Source organism: Hemitrygon akajei, chromosome 13, assembly GCF_048418815.1.
Source record: "Hemitrygon akajei chromosome 13, sHemAka1.3, whole genome shotgun sequence".
In the NCBI taxonomy this organism is placed as follows: Eukaryota; Metazoa; Chordata; class Chondrichthyes; order Myliobatiformes; family Dasyatidae; genus Hemitrygon; species Hemitrygon akajei.
The window spans coordinates 13,376,041-13,395,242 of NC_133136.1; the positions used below are offsets into that span (position 1 = coordinate 13,376,041).

Consider the following 19,202-nt stretch of genomic DNA (forward strand, 5'->3'; position numbering starts at 1 on the left):
TTGTACCACTGCAAAGTTGAGCAACATACTGTACAGTACTGTGCAAAAGTCTTAGGTATACACACGCACGCACGCACACACACCAAACTTTTGCACAGTACTGTATTTTGTCAATGTGAAGCAGAGATCAAGTTTGTAAATCTAGCGGGAGCAAAGGATGCTGGGATAGTACAGTGCAATTCGTAAAATGACTACAGTACTGTGCAAAAGTTTGAGGCACCCTGGCTAAATGTATATGTGCCTTAAACTTTTGCACAGTACTGTAAGACTTACTTGTTTACATACAATAATATTTATCATCCATCAAAAGTGGCTGCACAGAATAGTGAGGGGTGTCTCTGTGTGGAATTTAACTAAGTTTTAACTCTGAAATGGTCAGTTCCTTTGAAACTCAGGATCAGGTTTAATATCACTGTCATGTGCCATGATATTTGTTGCTTTGCAGCAGCAGTACACTGCCATGCATAATCATATAATGTATTATATTTTGGCCCATAAATTCTATCAGTTCGTGCAATGCTTGAGTGGCAAATTGGGTAATTTAAAACCAAACACACAAGAAGTCCTGTAGGTGTTAGAAGTTCAAAGCAACCCACACGAAATGCTGGAGGAACTCAGCAGGTCAGACAGTTTCTATGGAAATGAATCGACAGTCGACGTTTCAGGCCGAGACCCTTCCTGAGGAGCCTGAGAAAAGGCCTCGGCCCAAAACATGGACTATTTATTCATCTCCATAGATGCTGCGGACCTGCTGAATTCCTCCAGCATTTTGCGTGTGTAACTTAAAAGCAATATCATAACTGTGCTGAATGCTTCATTTTTCACATAGGTTATCAAATCATTTATGGGTACTCCTTTCATTTGGGGATGCAATTGCATGGAAGACTTGCATCTAATGGCATGGACTATATTTGGAAGCCATTGCCACAAATTAGTTTGTGAGTCCATAGCTCACAATGTAGATCATTTGTATATCCAGCGTGTACTGATTTTTCCCAGCAGGTCTGCAAAATATTTTCTTACGGACACTTATCCAGCTTTGTTTTGAACGCTACAGATAAACCTTCCTCTGGGAGTGCAGTCCAAAAACTAAACAGAGTTGAGAACATTTTCCATATAATTGTTTATTTTTGTGTCAAGTCACTTTTTTAAAACCAATTTAGGGAAATGGTGGCTTTGCTAATGAAACCCATATCCTATAGGTGAATAAAACAATACATTATGTTGCAAATTTCCAATAATATTTTTGTTATTAACATATCAATGTTCCATGAAGAAATTTATCAGTCTCAGAAAGAGATGAATGAGATCAGCTCCAATGAAAATAGTATTTTCTGGAGGGCCGGTTAGAAAACCAAAGTATTTTTATTTATTAAGTGAATTAAATAATACACAACCATTTTAATTATTTTTCCCTCATCACAATTTTAAATATTTCAGATTCATATTTATTTATCATGTGTACATTGAAGCATAAGCCAGTGGTGTGGCAGCATCTGCACCAGACTACGAGGCGAGTGGTCTCGGTTTTGAACCTGGCCGGCTCCTTGCACACTTTCCGTCTCTGCTGGGTTGAGCGTTGAGCTGGCAACTCAGCCTCGTAAAAAAACAGACAAAAATGCTCCAGAAGTGACAAGGTTGCCACCTGATGTGCCACAAGGTGTGGAAAGGAACAGCAACAACAATTGAAGCATGCATTAACCCTTTGCATTAACAACTAACACTTAGGATGTGCTGGGGGCAGCATAGCCTACCCACAATGTAGAGCAGAACAAATGCAAGCAACAAAGTCACAACAACAAAACAAGCCCACTCGCACGCACCAAGTCTTCCAAACCCAGGGCAGTGCTCTGGGCCTTCAAACTACAGTGGACTTGCAGACAACAGGCATTCGACATCCCGAGTGGACTCTCAGTCTCTTAGTGTCCGGATATAAGGTTTAAACAAAGACAACACAATGACTTGATGCAGATCATTATCTCAATTTTGTTATCACTTTTGCCTGAAGGTGTTTGGCTTTTTCCAAAAAATATCTGGATACAGCATGACTTTACTTAGAAGTTGGCATGTGGATATCTTATGTCTCAAAGTTGCTATGTGTTCAAATGGAAGGTCAGCTGTAGCAGCCTCTTCATCAACTCTTCATGTGAAAATAAGTTCAACTTGTTTTAGTTGTTAGCAATTGTGAGTTTGGGAAGACCTGCCCACTGTTTGGGATGAAGTCTTGATTACATTTCTTAGCTTAAACTAGTTTCATGAGTTGAAACCATTAAAAAGTTTTATGTGCAGGATGTAACCATTCTAGCTTATAAATTCTTACAAGGAATTCATTACAGGAAGTTTCAGAGAGGGTGCAGCGGCGATTTACCAGGATGCTGCCTGGATTAGAGACCATGTCCCATGAGGATAGATAGAACAAGCTAGGGCTTTTCTCGTTGGAGCGAAGGAGAATGAGAGATAACTTGACAGAGGTGTCCAAGGTGATAAGAGGTATAGATAGAGTGGACATCCAAATACCTTTTTTATGCCTAATACCAGGGGGCATAATTTTAAGGTGATAAGAGGAAAGTATAGAGGAGATGTCAGAGGTAGGTTGCTTTACCCAGAGAGTGGTGGGTGTGTGAAACACAGTACCAGGTGTGGTGGTAGAGGCAGATACTTAAGGCGCATTTATGAAACTCTTACATAGAAACATGGATAAAAGGAAAATGGAGAGTGAGGTGGAAGGGAAGGGTAAGATTGATCTTAGAATCTGTTGAAATGTCAACACAACATCATGGAGCGAAGGGCCTGTACGTTTCTATCTTTAGGGACCTTTGAACCATTGCTTCAGATGTAGCAATCAATGATTAGACCTGCTGATGAGATACCCAATTTATTTTAACAAGGGGTTTAAATGGAGAGAAAAAGGCTATCACTACCTGGAGGTATATTTTTGTCACACTGAAAGTACCTGAATGTCTTCAAAATTCAGAACCACCATCATGGAGATGTATCCTAGTATGCACAAAGACTGTGTTTCTGTGATTTCATTAGTGCAATAAGTTTGTGAGTTTCATCTTTTTTTCCCAGTCATGCTGGAAATTGATCTCAACAGAATTCTGGATGTTATAGATCTGATATCGCGTGCACATAGTTGTTGTCGTGAGGTGGTTGAAATCCTTGCAGTAAAACTTGATCTTTTATAGATAAAGAGGGGGTTTTAGTATACTCCGAGGGTATACAGCTAAAGGGTATGTGCATAGGTAAATAAATGAGAATGAGTTTATTTTGATGTTTGAATAGATTTACAAAAATTTGCTGGTTGCTTCTTCTCATTTGTATCTTTTGCCTCAAGTGGGCTGAAGTTGACAAATGGTTTATCTGAAGTTGACAAGTAGTTTATCTGAAGTTGACAAATGGTTTATCTGAAGTGGGATGTTCTTTATTGAGGTTTCATGCTGGAAGTACAATGATTAAAAAAGCCAAACCCCATCCCATGCAAACAGTTTGGACATATGATTGTTTATATTTTTTCAGAGTGCTAAAGACCCCCCTCTGCACAGAGCTGTAAAGGACACTTTGTCTACTCCGCAGTCTCCTCAGCTTTCACCTTATAACTCACCAAAGGCACAGCATAAGGTTGTGCAGAGTTTCCTACCTCCCGGTTGGGAAATGCGCATAGCTCCAAATGGTCGGCCTTTCTTCATCGATCACAATAGTAGAACAACAACATGGGTAAGTCCTGACCTCCAACCAGAACTGTATTTCTTCCCCGCTTTGTAGTGCAAAGAGTTAAATTTGAGATTTTTGAGGAGAGGGGCCTTTGCATCTATTCTATGAGTCATGATATTGAAGTGAGTTAAGTGGTTATTTTGGATTTTTCAGTGGAAATATTGTTCACAGTCATTGATCCTTGACCCTGTCTGGGATCCGTTCATTTATTGCACAAAAAAAAATCAAGTGATTAGGTGGAGGCCACATCATGAAGAGTAATCAGCAGATGTTGTTAAATACTTAGGAACAGTTAAAATGGATTTAATTATTTTATTTATTTAGGGATACAGCACGAAACAGGCCCTTCCGGCCAACGAGCAGCAGAGCTCAGCATCCCACCTGATTACAGGGCAGTTTGCAATAACCTACTAACCGTCACGCCTTTGGAATGTGGGAGGAAACCAGTGCACCCGGAGGAAATCTACATGGTTCATGGGGAGAGCGTGCAAACTCCTTATAGATGGCGCCAGAATTGAACTCCAAACACCGTGGCCCCGAGCTTTGAAAGTGTCTCACATTGCTTGTAGAAGTATCTTTGTCAATGCAGATGGCAAAAACATTGTTTATGTTGCCAATTTGCGTAATGATTTCTGAAATGTAATTGAGCAAATTCTGAAGGACTTGTTCAAGATTGTTTATTGGCATTCTGCAGTACATAGGTGTAAAGGAGAACGAGATGATTGTTCCTCTCAATGTGATGCAATAGAAACACAATATGCATAACAAACACAGTAAAAGAAAACAAAAAAAAACACAATAAGCTTAAATATAAAAACAATCCTATGAACCACAATGTACAAGTAACTGTTATATTACATGGACTGATCTATATGTACGTGAAATGATGTTCAGTGATGTGCATGCCATGGTGCTGGGGATGGTTAATGGATGGAGGTGTTGATCAGTCTGACGGTTTGAGGGAAATCATAAAACACAAAATAATTGATTGCATAAGAATTCACCCCCTTCAAGTCACTGTTTAGTAGATGCACCTTTGACAGTAATTCCAGCCTTCAGTCTGTGTGGATAGGCTTCTATCAGCTTTGCACATCTGGACACTGAAATTTTTCCCCATTCTTCTATACAAAACTACTCAAGCTTTGTCAGATTGCATGAGGGTCATGAGTGAACATCCCTTTTCCAGCCCAGCCACACATTCTTGCGTTGAGGTCTGGACTGTGACTTGGTCATACAGGACATTAACTTTGCTGTTTTTAAGCCATTCCTGTGCAGTTTTGGCTTTATGCTGGGGTCATTGTCTTGCTGGAAAACAAATCACCTCCCAAGTCGCAGTTCTCTTACAGACTGCATCAGGTTTTCCTCCAGGATTTACCTTTTCTTTTGCTCCATTCATTTTACCCTCTACTTTCACAAGCCTTCCAGGGCCTGCTGCAGTGAAGCATCCCCACAGCATGATGCAGCCAGCACCATGCTTCACTGTAGGGATGGCGTATTTTTGATGATGTGCGGTGTTTGGTTTACGAAAAACATAGCGTTTAGTCTGATGGTCAAAAAGCTCAATTTTGGTTTAATTAGACCATAGAACCTTCTTCCAGCCGATTTCAGAGTCTCCCATATGCTTTCAGGCAAACTCTAGCTGAGATTTCATGTGAGCTTTTTTCTACAATGGCTTTCTCTTTGCCACTCTTCCATAAAGCTGTGACTGGTGAAACACCTGGGCAATAGTTGTTGTATGTGCAGTCTCTCCCATCTCAGCCACTGAAGCTAGTAACTACTCCAGAATTGTCATTAGTCTCTTAGTAGCCTCTCTCACTAATCCCCTTCTCGCACAGTCACTCAGTTTTTGAGGACGGCCTGCTGGAGGCAGATTTACAGCTGTGTTGTATTCTTTCCATTTCTTGATGATTGGCTTAACTGTACTCCAAGGGATATTCAGTGACTTGGAACGTAGTGTCTATTCTGATTGCCAAAGGCTCTATTTTGGTTTCATCAGACCATAGAACCTTCTTCCAGCTGACTTCAGCGTCTCCCACAGGCTTCTGGCAAACTCTAGCTGAGATTTCATGTGAGTTTTTTTCCAAATACAGGTGTATCTTTATTACAATCAGTTGAAACACCTTGACTGCACACAGGTGATCTCCATTTAACTAATTATGTGACTTCTAAAACCAATTGGCTGCACCAGTGATGATTTGGTGTGTCATATTAAAGGTGGTAAATCTTATGCAGTCAATTATTTTGTGTTTTATATTTGTAATTAATTTAGATCACTTTGTAGAGATCTGTTTTCACTTTGACACAAAGGAGTCTTTTCTGTTGATCAGTGTCCAAAAAACTGCATTAAATCCACTGTGATTCAATGTTGTAAAACAATAAAAGGTGAAAACTTCCAGGGTGAGGGGGGTGAATACTTTTTCTAGGCGCTGTAAGATGAGAGCGGGAATGTTTACAGGAGATCTGCAGGGCAAGTCTTTCTTTACACAGAGTGATGGGTGCCTGGAACAAACCGGCAGACTTGACCCTTGGGCAGAAAGGGGCTGTCCCCATGCTGCACTATTCAACGTTCTATACTTGAGAGGAGGGAAGTAATTAAGTTGAAAAAGGTGCAGAAAAGATTGATGAGGGTGTTGTCAGGACTGGAGGGATTGGGTTATAAGGAGAGATTGGATAGGTTGGTGCTTTTTCTTCGGAGCTCAGCAGGCTGAGGGGTGAGAGGTCATGATGAGCACAGATAAAGGTCAAGAGTCGCAATCTTTTTGCCAGGTTAGACAAGTCTAAGCTAGAGGGCGTGGCTTTAAATGAGAAGGCAAAGATTTAAAAGGGACCCAAGCGGCAGCTACTTGGAGCTAGAGTGGGCATAGTTTCAGAATAAAAAGTATTGCCTGTTTCAGATGGAAGTGAGAATGCATTTCTTTGAGGATGCAAATCTTTAGAATTCGCTACCCTGGGGAACTGCAGAGGAGAAATCATTGAATACAGCAGGCCAGTGGTGTGAGCTGCAAGGGAGCCAAAAGGAGCGGGGAGAATCTACGGGAAAGTGGTGTTGAGATGAAGATTGGACCAACCATACTGTTGGCTGAATGGCACAGCTGACGAAAGCAGCCACTCAGCCGACTTTCTATTTCTCAGGCAAGTTGTTGCCTGTGCTATAGAATAGGTGCTGGTTAGAAGTTGAAAATGTTTGTTCACTTTGGACAGAAAATGTTATTGTTATTAAGTAAGTAATGCACTCTGGGCAGTAAATAATCCCAATAATATATTTGGTTCCTCCGAGCATAGAAGTAGTGAAGTAGTTGAAAGTTTGAATGTAGGAAGTTTCACGGTCTGTTTCATCATTCGAATGGAGGCATTATCAGGGAATGACGTGCAAACAATGCATGCCAGTGAATATATAATAGAAACACTGAGTAATGAAAAATGTTAGTCTTCCAGGTTGCTCAGATGGAAACTAATCCTTCAGTCATACTCTGTCATAGAACAGGAAAACTAGCTCTTTGATTCAGTGACCCTGTGCTAATCATTAGCCATTCATTTGCATTAATCTTGTTTCTTATTCACTGTTCATTTGAAATTGCTGTTACTTACTGTGTTCTTGTACTGGATTCAAACTTTTCTTCACTTTTGTTACCATTTCCTGTCCTGTGCTCTCAGTCCAACGGCCAAGCAGGTGTATGAAGATGACATTGTTAATTCAACTATAAGAACCAAATTCCAAAATTTCTTAATGTTACTTCATCGTTTTTGTTCAAAATCTTTGCCTCAAGCCACAGTGATAGTGGCTTTTCTGAACTTAAGTATGAGTGTTATTTGCATGCTCCTCCCGAAAGTTCTCACCTAGTTCTCAGTAAGTTTTCTAGCATGGAATGATAAGTATTGGTGTTTAGTCTGGTGTTATCCTCACCTGATAAACATTCCAGTAAATCACAAACATGAGAAAATCTGCAGATGCTGGAAATCCAAAGCTTCACACACAAAATGCTGGAGGAACTTAACAGACCAGGCAGTATCTATGGAAAAGAGTAAACTGTTGACATTTCGGTTGGAGACCATTCCTGGTGAAGGGTCTTAGCCCGAAACGCCTACTGTTTACTCTTTTCCATAGATGTTGCCTGACCTGCTGGGCTCCTCCAGCGTTTTGTGTGTGAGGCTTTCCTGTAATGGCAATGTCCAGGTACAGAAACAGAGGTACAATTCAGTCAGCTGTACATGAAGAGATTATGTACAGAATGGAGACCTTTCTGATTTATGTAACTCATTCCAGCTCCAATCTGGGATTTTATCAAATGATCTGTTAGAGGTGTATAATATTTGCATTTAGCCTGCAGTATTTCTACAATTTATAACATATTTTAATTTCTACATTCCACTGAATAGGTATTTAGGGCACTAAAGCATAGTCTGCTTATCCGTGTTATTATTAGCTAACATTCATTTTTGATGAAAAGGCTTTTGATTTTTAGAATTCATTTAAAATTGCCAGTTTTAAATCTTGTGTATCCATAGGGAATGCTGTCAGTTGTCAATGAGTAGTGTTCTTTACACCTTCCTGAAAGTTTCTTCCTATCACATTTTTTCCCCTTGGGGACAATTCTGTTAACTTCTCAGTGAGGGCTTTAACTTCCCAGCACTTTCTTCATAAGAGCAAATGGGGTTTCTGAAAGTGATTTATTTTACAGGAGGATCCACGGCTAAAATATCCCGTTCATTTAAGAGCAAAGACATCATTGGATCCAAATGATCTTGGACCTCTCCCTGTAAGTGCAATGACATTTTTTTAAATCCAAATCGTACACAACTAAGTCATATTCTGATGGATTTGATTCCGAGTCCTACAATCAAGTTGTGATTTCAATTTTCTGAAACACACTGATGCAGGTTAACTGGTAATGCACCTTACATGAACTTGATGGAATTTTACGTACTTAATTGTATGTGTTAAGGCGAAATTCCTTCCTGCTTAGTGAAGCAAACAGCGGCATTTCTTATGCCTAGAACAATTCCTGTATTTTCATTAAAATGTAATGTAGCATTTAAGATGTCCGGGAGTGTAGCTCTGTTTTGTCCAGAGAGGTCAATTTGCATGCCCGCCATGGGAGGATATCATTAATACGTGGTCCATCGTTTTACTTGTACCATTTTGTTACAAAACTGCGCTGACATAATTTAAAGTGAAATCCCACTGGCTGGAAGTATTTTAACAATACTACTCATTTTTAACAATGTCTATCTATATGTTTACCAACCTACTGAGTGTTCTGAATCAAATTTGTTATCAGTTATTTATGTGACGTGAGATCTGTTATTTTGTGGCAGCAGTGCAGTGCAAAGACAAGAGAATTGCTATAAACTACAAAATAAATATTGCCAAAAAGGAGAATAATAGGATAGTGTTCATGTTCAGAAATCTAATGGCAGAGCGGAAGAAGCTGTTCCTGAATCAATGAGTGTGACTCTTCAGGATCCTGTACCTCCTGCTGGTGGTAGTAAGAGGGCCTGCCCTAGATAGCGACAGCCCTCAGTAATAGATGCTGCCTTCTTCTGGCACCACCTTTTGAAGGTGTGCTCGATGGCGGAGAGGGTTGTGCCATGATGGAGTTGGCCGAGTCTACGACCCTCTGCAATCATGTGTATTTGGAGCCTTCACACTGGGCTGTACAGCATTGCCTACTTTAATTTAAAATCTCTCCCTATTCTATTTTAAAATGATGTCTTTTACCTGTTATCTACACCTCACGGTTCTGAAAGAGGTGGCTGAAGAGATTGTGGAGACATTAATATTCATTTTTCAAGAATCTTCAGATTCTGGAATGGTTCTAGAGAACTGGAAAATTGCAAATGTCACTCCACTCTTCAAGAGGGGAGTGGGGCAGAAGAAACAAAATTGTAGGCCAGTTAGCCTGACCTCAGTGGTTGGGAAGATGCTGGAGTCGATTATTAAGGATGACATTTCAGGGTACTTGGAGGTGCATGATGAAATAGCCCATAGTCAGCATGGTTTCCTTAAGGGGAAATCTTGCCTGACAAATCTACTGGAATGATTTGAGGAAATAACAGGCAGGATAGACAAACGAGAATAAGTGGATTTTCAGAAGGCCTTTGACAAGGTGCCATACATCTGACTGCGTGACAAGATAAGAGCAGGAAAGATACTGGGATGGATAGAGCATTAGCTGACTGGCAAGAGGCAAAGAATGAGAATATAGGGAGCCTTTTCTGTTTGGCTGCCAGTTCCACAGATGTCAGTATTGGGACCACTTTGTTTCACATTATGTGTAATGATTTGGATGACAGAATTGATGGATTTGTGGCCGGGTCTGTGGATGATACAAAGGCAGATGGAGAGGTAGATAGTGTTGATGAAGCAGAGAGTCTGCTGAAGGACGTAGGACTTAGATTAGAAGAATGGACAAATGAGTAGCAAAAGGAATGTAGTGTAGGGAATTGTATGGTCATGTACCTTCGTATAAGGAATAAATGTGTTGTCTATTTCTTGAACTGGTGGGGGGGGGTGGGAACCTCGAAGATCAGCAGTGCAAAGGGACTTTGGAGTTCTTGTGCAGGATTCCCTAAAGATTAACTTGCAGGTTGAGTCAGAAAGGCAAATGTGATGTTAACACTCATTGAGAGGACTAGAAAATAAAAGCATGAATGTAACGCTGAGGCTTTGAAAGGCATTGGTCAGACCACACTTGGAGTATTGTGAGCAGTTTTGTGGCCCTTATCTTAAAAAAAGATGTGCTGGTGTTGGAGCGGGTCCAGAGGAGCTGCACAAGAATGATCCCAGGAATGAGAAGGATGACGTGTTTGATGTCTCTGGGCCTGTACTAGCTGTAGTTCAGAAGAATGGGGGGGGGGGGGGGGATCTCCTTGAAACGTATATAAAATGGAAAGGCCTAGGTAGAGTGGAGGTGGAGATGATGTTTCCTATATTGGGTAAGTCTAGGACCAGAGGGCATAGTCTCATAATAGAGGGATGTCCATTTAGAAAAGAGATGGGAAGGAATTTCTTTAGCCAGCAAGTGGTGAATCATTTGAATCCTTTGCCATGGACAGCTCTGGAGGCAAAATCATTGAGTACATTTCAAGCAGAGATTATTAGGTTCTTGATTAGTCAGGGTGTCAAAGGTTACGGGGAGAGGACTGAAGAATGGGGTTGAAGGGGAAAATAAATCAGCCATGATGGAATGATGCAACACTGCTCCTGTGTCTTACGCTCTTACAGTCTTTCTTCATCTGCTTGTAGTGACCTCACAACGGGATTTCGGTTTAATGAAGATTTTATTCTCTACAATCCCAACATTTCATGAAGCCAAGTAGTAATGTGCATCTGTGTTTAAGAACATGAGGCTCGAAATGTTTCTTATAGCTACATGTACAGCAAAGAATTCCTGATTTATTTCAGTATTCTTTTGTTCAAAAAACCATGCTCTTCCTACTGTTTTAAAAAAAATTAAATTTCCCTTTTATGTCTAAACAGGCTGGCTGGGAGGAAAGGATCCACATAGATGGAAGATCATTCTTCATCGACCACAGTGAGTAAGACTGCGTAATGTTATAGAGCCATGCACACAGTAACAGGCCCGATGGCCCTTCTTCCCAAGCCAACCATCAAGTATCTATTTCTATTAATCCCATTTACCAGCACAGTTTATGACACTGTCCAGAAGAAGGCAATGGCAAACAACTTCTGTAAAAAAAAAATCTGTGCAGAACAGCCATGGCCAATACATCCATGTCATACGACATGATGCATAATTACGATGATAATGATAGTAATAATTGGATTTGGGTCAATGAACTGGAATTTGAGATAGACACCCAGAAGGGAGAAAACCATGGGCCCCTTGCCCCAGGGGTTGATCATATTCAGATAAAGTGCTGCAAAATTGATCGGTCAGGTCACTATGACCATGTGTAAGGAAGGCCTCGGGATCCAGAAGCTGGCATGGCACGAGTGTTGACTTTTTGTACTTAACAGGTTCAGAGTTCTTGCTGTAAGTGTAGCTAAAAGCAATTCTAGGTGAATGAGCAAACTGAGCACCATGGTATGGGAGAGTAAAATAGAGGACAGCTTAGTCTGGTGGAGAGGGAGATGGAGAGAAAGAGAGAGATGTACACACTATCCTGTGCCAGTGTGAGTATGAATTTTGCAAGGCTGTACTGCCACCTAGTGCCCAAATGATGAACATCTTCTTGGGGCTTGAGAAGAACCTGGCAAGAAAGGGATCAAGCCAAATGTCATGGTTCAAGCAAGAATCAGTGAGGTAGGTAGGACAAAGGTGGTTTCACAAAAGAGAATAAGAAGCTTGTGGCCAAATTTTAAAAAAAACTAAATCAGGAAGTGGATAATCACTACCCAAGATGCTAATAAGCTGGGTCGAGTCCATCTGAGGCTGGAGGCGAAGAAGATGACCTGTCCTAGGATTAGAGGACTGTGTATGTTCATGAGTGGTGAGCAGGAGTGTGTTCTGTGTCATTCTGCTGAGCATTGTGGGCATGCTACTTTCCTCGGATGTGTTGGTTGTTAACACAAATATTTCATTTCAATGCACTGGGGGAAGAGTAAACGTTTTGTTCGATTGAATGGGGCATGACCAGCGTCCTGGAGAATTGACTAACAAGACTTCAAACTGGTGATCATGCAGGGTTCCAAAATGGGTTATTTGTCAATTTTTCCAGGAATGGACAACATTCAAACTGATGCCTATTCATTGTGTTATTGTCAGGAAAGGCAAAAATAGTAAAAATACAAAACTTACCGGAAAGTAAGCAGTATTCATGACAAAATAGGTAACTTTATGGAAAAATACAAGGCCATCTATCAGTCAAGGTCATCTATGGGCATTGCGTCCTAGCTGTCTACATGATATGCAAGCCAGGGCAGTATGATCTGAAGAGCAAGCTGTTGTCCATGTAGCAGGCTCCCCTATAATGAATCCAAAGGAACAGTAGAGACCAATACAATTTGGCACCAGCAGCATCGCAGGAGTTGCTAGCATTAAACTCAACTTAGGACTGCCTTGGGTTCTCCAGCTCTGGATTTTTTCCTCAGGGTTTACTCGTAAAGCCTTCCCTATGAGTGGGTATAGCCGCAAAGCAGTGGAGGTTTGAGATCAGAGTTTTCCTTCTCCTTGATGAGATGCCAGATACGGCTGACAAGCCCCATCTGCCTGAAGCACAGAATCCTTGGTTTCTTAAGGTTGTTATCGCTAAGGGATAAGCTGTCACTACCTATTATATGCTCCCAATGATGTGCATTTCAAATAGCTTCTGTCAACTAAGTCCAGCGCTTGGACTTCAAGTGTGATGCCCAGTGGAACTGTCTCTATTGACAGGAGAAGGTGCAAAGGTAGGTTACAGTGGACAACAAATTTTTTTGAAAGTCTTACTTCCTTGGAATTTTTTTTGTGTATTATAGACCACTTGAAGCTGAATACAAATATGTTAGACTACTTGTATCATGTAGGAATTTGGAGAAACAAGAAATTACCTTTTTTTTTAATATAATGCACGTAATTGCATAATGATGCTGATGCTTTACAATAGTTCAACTCAGCTAAAAATGTTTTGTTGATGATTTTCATTTGTACTCAGTGTCTGAGGCTTCTTGCTGAAGTGTCCAATAATAATCAGCAGCATTGATAGACTCCAGTTGCCCTGAAATCGTTTCTCCATGAGCGCAATGTCCTGGTGGAACCTTTCACCATGCTTGTCACTGACAGCGCCAAGATTTGTAGGGAGGGAGTCTAAATGGGAACGCAGAAAATGATTTTGCATGCTTGAAGCATATTGTCAACCAGCTGCATGTGGTTCGGTGCTCTGTAGTTGCCAAGAAAATCTTCAACAACATCCTTGAATGCCGTCTGTGCGATTTTCTGTGGTCCCACCAAAAGTTCTAAAAAAAAATTGCCAGTCATTGTTGACCTGATGAATTGAAATAACAAACATAGGCGATTTTGAAAAAAAAGTGTTGTGATAGGGAAATTTTATGGCAATTTTCATGATCAGCAGCCAAAATCCATAAGATACACCCAAAAGTATTCAGGAAGCAAAATCTTTGTTGTCCAGTGTTATTGGTGCCTTAAAACCAGTCACTTCAGGCAGATGGAAAAATATGAGTTTCATTTATTAACCATTGTCATTTCAAACTGGCTAAGGTTGAGAATTAAATATTCTAAGGTAGTTAACTTAGAACAGATGGGGAAAAACAGGAAAGGAGGATAAGTAACTGAGCACGGACGCAGCAGATGGAATATAATGTGGTGGGGAAGTGGATCATCCACTTTGAGTTTGAAAGTAGATGAGAATTGTGTTCAGAAGAATCTAGGTGTACACAAAGTTAACTCTGATAAACTATACATAACTATTCTAACGGCATTGAACAGATAAATAAAAGAAACGTTAATGGAGGAACCAACACAAATGCTGGAGAAACTCAGCAGGCCAGGCTATGAAATAAATGGAGTATGACAGAAATCTCTGCTGAAAAATGGTGTTCCTTTCCAACTAAGACAAACGGTCTGTATTTTGGAGCCAGTTGCAAGCCGCAGCTTCAATGTTCAAAGTAATTTTAATGCCAAAGTGCGTATGTGTCACTACACATTACCCTGAGATTCATTCTCTTGCAGGGATTCACGATAGAACGAAGAAATCCAATAGAATCAATAAAAAGCTACACATAAACAAAGACTGACAAACAAAAGAAGACGAACTGTGCAAATACAAAAAAAAGTAAACAGAGTAATGCTGAGAACAAGGGTTGTAGAATCCTTGAAAGTGAGTCCATAGTTTGTGGAATCAGTTCAAGACGTGATGCACCATCAATAACTCTCGGAGACGAGAGGCGAGATATAGGCTTTTATTGGCTGGAAGAAAGAACAAGCAGCAATTGACCACCACACTGCATCCTGGAGACTGAGGCCGGGGCGGTGTCTCCAATCGCCTTTATACCGGGGTCCGTGGGAGGAGCCACGGTCAGTGGGAGGAGCCACAGGAGCAGTCAGCGGGGGGGGCGTGTCCAGACAGGTATATGTAGTTCACCACATTCACCCCCCCTTTGTTTTAAAAGAGAGTCCCCATGGGGCGAAGTTTCTTACAAGTATATTTACAGGTTAAGTCTATCAGGTGGTCGAATCTGTCGCTGCGATCTACGTAGCACCGGCTGTGATTGCACAGATGCCGGAGGTGGTGATTGCACAGGTGCCGGTGGTGATTGCACCGGAGACGGTGGTTGTGCTGGTTCCGGCCTGACTAGAGGTGTCAGCCCACTAGGCGTCAGTGATCCCTCATGCGTGTGCGAGACACCCGGTATGGGAGTGTCGTGAGGAGTCTGTGTAGGGCTCGGTGTGCACGGTGTCACCTCGGGTACAGGGTTCATAGTTACCGTGGAGTGTTTGGGGTAGTGGTCTGCTGCTCCTGCGGGTGCCAGGTCGCGGACGGAGACCGTGTCCTCCCGCCCATCAGGTAAGACCACGTAGGCATACTGGGGGTTCGCATGTAGAAGGTGAACCCTCTTGACCAGCGGGGAGTATTTATTGCTCCTCGCATGTTTCCGGAGCAGCACTGGCCCTGGGGATGTCAGCCAAGCCGGTAGGGTGGTCCCAGTGGCAGACTTCCTGGGAAAAGAAAATAGGCGCTCATGAGGGGTGGCATTGGTGGACGTACATAACAGGGAGCGGATAGAGTGGAGTGCCTCGGGGAGGACCTCCTGCCATCAAGAGACCGGCAACCCTTTTGACTTAAGGGCTAAAAGTGTGGCCTTCCACACTGTGGCATTCTCCCTCTCCACCTGATTATAGCTCGTGGTCCTACTAGTAGCACTGCCCCTAGCCAGCAGGTACTGGCGCAGCTCGTCACTCATAAAGGAGGACCCTCTATCACTGTGGATATAGCAGGGATATCCGAACAGAGTGAAGAGCTGGCGCAGGGCTTTTATGACGGACGTGGCAGTGGTGTCGGGGCAGGGGATGGCAAAGGGGAACCACGAGTACTCGTCGATAATGTTGAGAAAGTAGACATTGCGGTCAGTGGAGGGAAGGGGGCCCTTAAAGTCAACACTCAGTCGCTCAAGGGGGCGGGTGGCCTTGATAAGTTGCGCCTTTTCAGGATGGTAGAAGTACGGTTTGCACTCAGCGCAGACTTGGCAGTCCCTGGTCATCGTCCTGATGTCCTCAAGGGAGTAAGGCAGATTCCGGGCTTCCACGAAATGGTAAAATCGGGTGACCCCTGGGTGGCAAAGATCTGCATGGAGGGCCTATAGCTGGTCGAGCTGTGCGCTGGCACACGCTCCCCGGGATAGGGCATCAGGGGGCTCATGGAGCCTTCCAGGCCGGTACAGGATATCATAGTTGTAGGTGAAGAGTTCTATTCTCCACCGCAAAATTTTATCATTTTTGATTTTGCCCCGCTGTTGGTTGCTGAACATGAACGCAACTGAGCGTTGGTCGGTCAGCAAGGTGAACCTTTTGCCGGCGAGATAGTGCCTCCAGTGCCTAATAGCTTCCACTATGGCCTGGGCTTCTTTCTCCACCGCGGAGTGCCGAATTTCAGGGCCTTGAAGGGTACGAGAGAAGAATGCTACTGGCCTGCCTGCCTGATTGAGGGTAGCAGCCTGCGCGAAGTCGGAGGCGTCACTCTCTACTTGGAAGGGAATGGTCTCGTCCACCGCATGCATCGTTGCTTTGGCAATGTCCCCTTTAATGCGGCTGAAGGCCGCGCGGGCCTCGGCTGAGAGGGGAAAAGTGGTGGACTTGACCAGGGGGCGGGCCTTGTCTGTGCAGTGAGGGACCCATTGGGCGTAATAGGAAAAGAAGCCCAGGCACCGTCTGAGGGCTCTGAGGGTGGTGGGAAGAGGGAGTTCTAACAGGCGGCACATACGGTCGGGATCAGGGCCAATGACCCCGTTTTCCACGACATACCCAAGGATAGTGAGTCGGGTGGTTCCGAACACACACTTGTCCCTGTTATAAGTAAGGTTCAGGGCTTTGGCCACTTGGAAAAATCGTTGGAGGTTGGTGTTGTGATCCGGCCAGTCGCGACCACAGATGGTGATGTTATCCAGATAGGGAAATATGGCCTTCAGTTGGCGCTGGTCCACCATCCGGTCCATTTCCCTCTGGAAGACCGAGACACCATTTGTGACACCAAAGGGGACGCGCAGGAAGTGATAGAGCCTGCCGCCCGCCTCGAAGGCGGTGTAGGGGCGGTCCTCTGGGCGGATGGGGAGCTGGTGATAAGCGGATTTCAGATCTATTGTCGAGTACACCTTGTACTGAGCTATCTGGTTGACCATATCCGCGATGCGGGGTAGGGGGTACGCGTCAAGCTGCGTGAACCTATTGATGGTCTGGCTATAGTCCACGACCATCCTATTTTTCTGCCCAGTCCGAACAATGACCACCTGGGCCCTCCAAGGGCTTGTGCTTGGCTCAATGATCCCCTCCCTGAACAGCCGCTGCACCTCTGACTGAATGAAGGCCCTGTCCCCCGCGCTGTACCTCCTGCTTTTAGTTGCCACCGGTTTACAGTCGGGGGTCAGGTTGGCAAACAGCGGTGGGGGAGGGATCTTGAGGGTGGAGAGGCTGCAAGTGCTGTCAGTAGCGCGGCTGTCGGCATGGTGCTGGGTGGGATGTGTGGGTCGGTGTGTGTGTGTGGTCAGTAGCGGGGTATATAACGAAGTCCCACAAAACTGAGGATTCCTGACAGTGATTGGTGGGAGGGGCCCGTCATATGCCAGTCACACTTTCGAGGTGGCTCTGGAGGTTCAGCCCCAATAGCACAGGCGCACACAGTTAAGGCATGACCAGTAACGCAAGGTCCCGATATTCTGTGCCCTGCACCACCAATGTCACTACACAACCCACCCGAATGTCTGTGGAATGTGACCCAGAAGCCATGGTGACCCTCTGGCTTACCGGCTGTGTCACGAGTCCGCAGCGTTGCACCGTGTCCGGGTCAATAAAACTCTCAGTGCTGCCCGTGTCAAACAGGCAGCTAGTCCTGTGCCCCTCCACCAGGATGTCCATCATTGACCTTGCAAGCTGGTGTGGGGCACTTTGGTCGAGGGTTACGGAGGCCAGAGTTGAACCGCCGTCTTGGTGCCTGGTAAGCACCGATGGGTCGGGGGCGGGGCAAGGTGGCGCCGACAAAGATGGCCGCCCCCATGTCTCGCACAAGGCGGGCAAGCAAGATGGCGGCCCCCATGCCTCGCACGAGGCGGGCAGGCAAGATGGCAACCCCCATGCCTCACACGCAGCGCTGCCCGACCCCACTCATGGTTCCGACTTACAGACCTTGGCGAAATGGCCCTTCTTTCCGCAGCTGGAGCAGGTAGCTTCTCGGGCCGGGCAGCGTTTTCGGGGGTGCTTTTCGAGTCCGCAGAAGTAACACTGCGCGGACTTGCGACCGGCAGCAGCTGTGGTCGGTTTCGGGGAGTTCGTGGACTCGCGACTGGCAGCGGCGTTGGCAAATTCACTCGCGGGAACCGGCGGCGGTGGGGTCTGCAGTGTCCACGGAACTGGCGGGGGATCGCGCGGCTGGACAGCGTCAGCGTTGTGCAGAGCAGCCTCCAGCGTGTCGGCCATCTCGATCGCCGAGCGTAAGGTAAGATCGGCATTTTCCAGCAGCCGCTGGCGCACGTACACTGACCTGATCCCCGTAACGAAATCGTCTCGTACTAGCAGCTCCACATGTTGTTCCGCTGTCAGTCCTTTGCAGTCGCAAACTCACACGAGTGTCTGTAGGGCTCGGAGAAACTCAGCGCTCGACTCGTCGGTTCACTGTCGCCGCGTCGCTAAGCGATGTCTTGCGTAGACGGTGTTCACCGGCCGCAGGTACTGTCTTTTGATGGCGTCCAGTGCCCTTTGGTAGGTCAGCAGGTCCCTGATAAGGGAGAATACTTTCGGACTTACTTTGGATAGTAGGATTTTGTACATTGTGGCAGGCTCAGTCACTGGAATCGCTTCCAAGTATGATTGGAAGCATGCAAGCCAGAGTTCAAAGGCAAGAGCTGCTTCTGGGGCTTGGGGGTCCAAGTCTAATTTTTCCGGATGTAAAATACTTCCCATGTTTTAAAACTTCCAGCCAATAAAATTGATGCACCATCAATAACTCTCGGAGACGTGAGGCGAGACATAGGCTTTTATTGGCTGGAAGAAAGAACAAGCAGCAATTGACCACCACGCTACATCCTGGAGACTGAGGCCGGGGAGGTGTCTCCAATCGCCTTTATACAGGGGTCTGTGGGAGGAGCCACAGGAGCCGTCAGTGGGGGGGGGGGGGGGGGCGTGTCCAGACAGGTATATGTAGTTCACCACAAGACAAATGTTCAGGAGCCTGATGGTTGAAGGATAGTGACGTTCCTAAACCTGGTGGTGTGGGATCCAATGCTCCTCTGCCTCTGATGGAAGAGGCCGTGGCCTGGATACCAGGGTTCCCTGATGATGAACGCTGCTTTCTTGTGGCGGCATTCCCTGGTAAATGTACTC

General features: G+C 44.5%; 1 protein-coding gene across 18 annotated transcripts in view; it reads left to right on the top strand.

Moving 5' to 3' along the window:
* The window catches only part of nedd4l (NEDD4 like E3 ubiquitin protein ligase), a 418,746-nt gene that overhangs the window by 350,532 nt on the left and 49,012 nt on the right, over positions 1-19,202 (top strand). For 14 of the 18 annotated variants that reach the window (XM_073064158.1, XM_073064157.1, XM_073064163.1 and 11 more), the window contains 3 exons: positions 3,520-3,717; positions 8,394-8,471; positions 11,195-11,249. In XM_073064158.1, coding sequence (XP_072920259.1) covers positions 3,520-3,717; positions 8,394-8,471; positions 11,195-11,249 — 331 coding nt within the window. The remainder of the gene's footprint in view (positions 1-3,519; positions 3,718-8,393; positions 8,472-11,194; positions 11,250-19,202) is intronic. The other 4 variants (XM_073064151.1, XM_073064154.1, XM_073064155.1 and 1 more) reach the window with 2 other exon arrangements.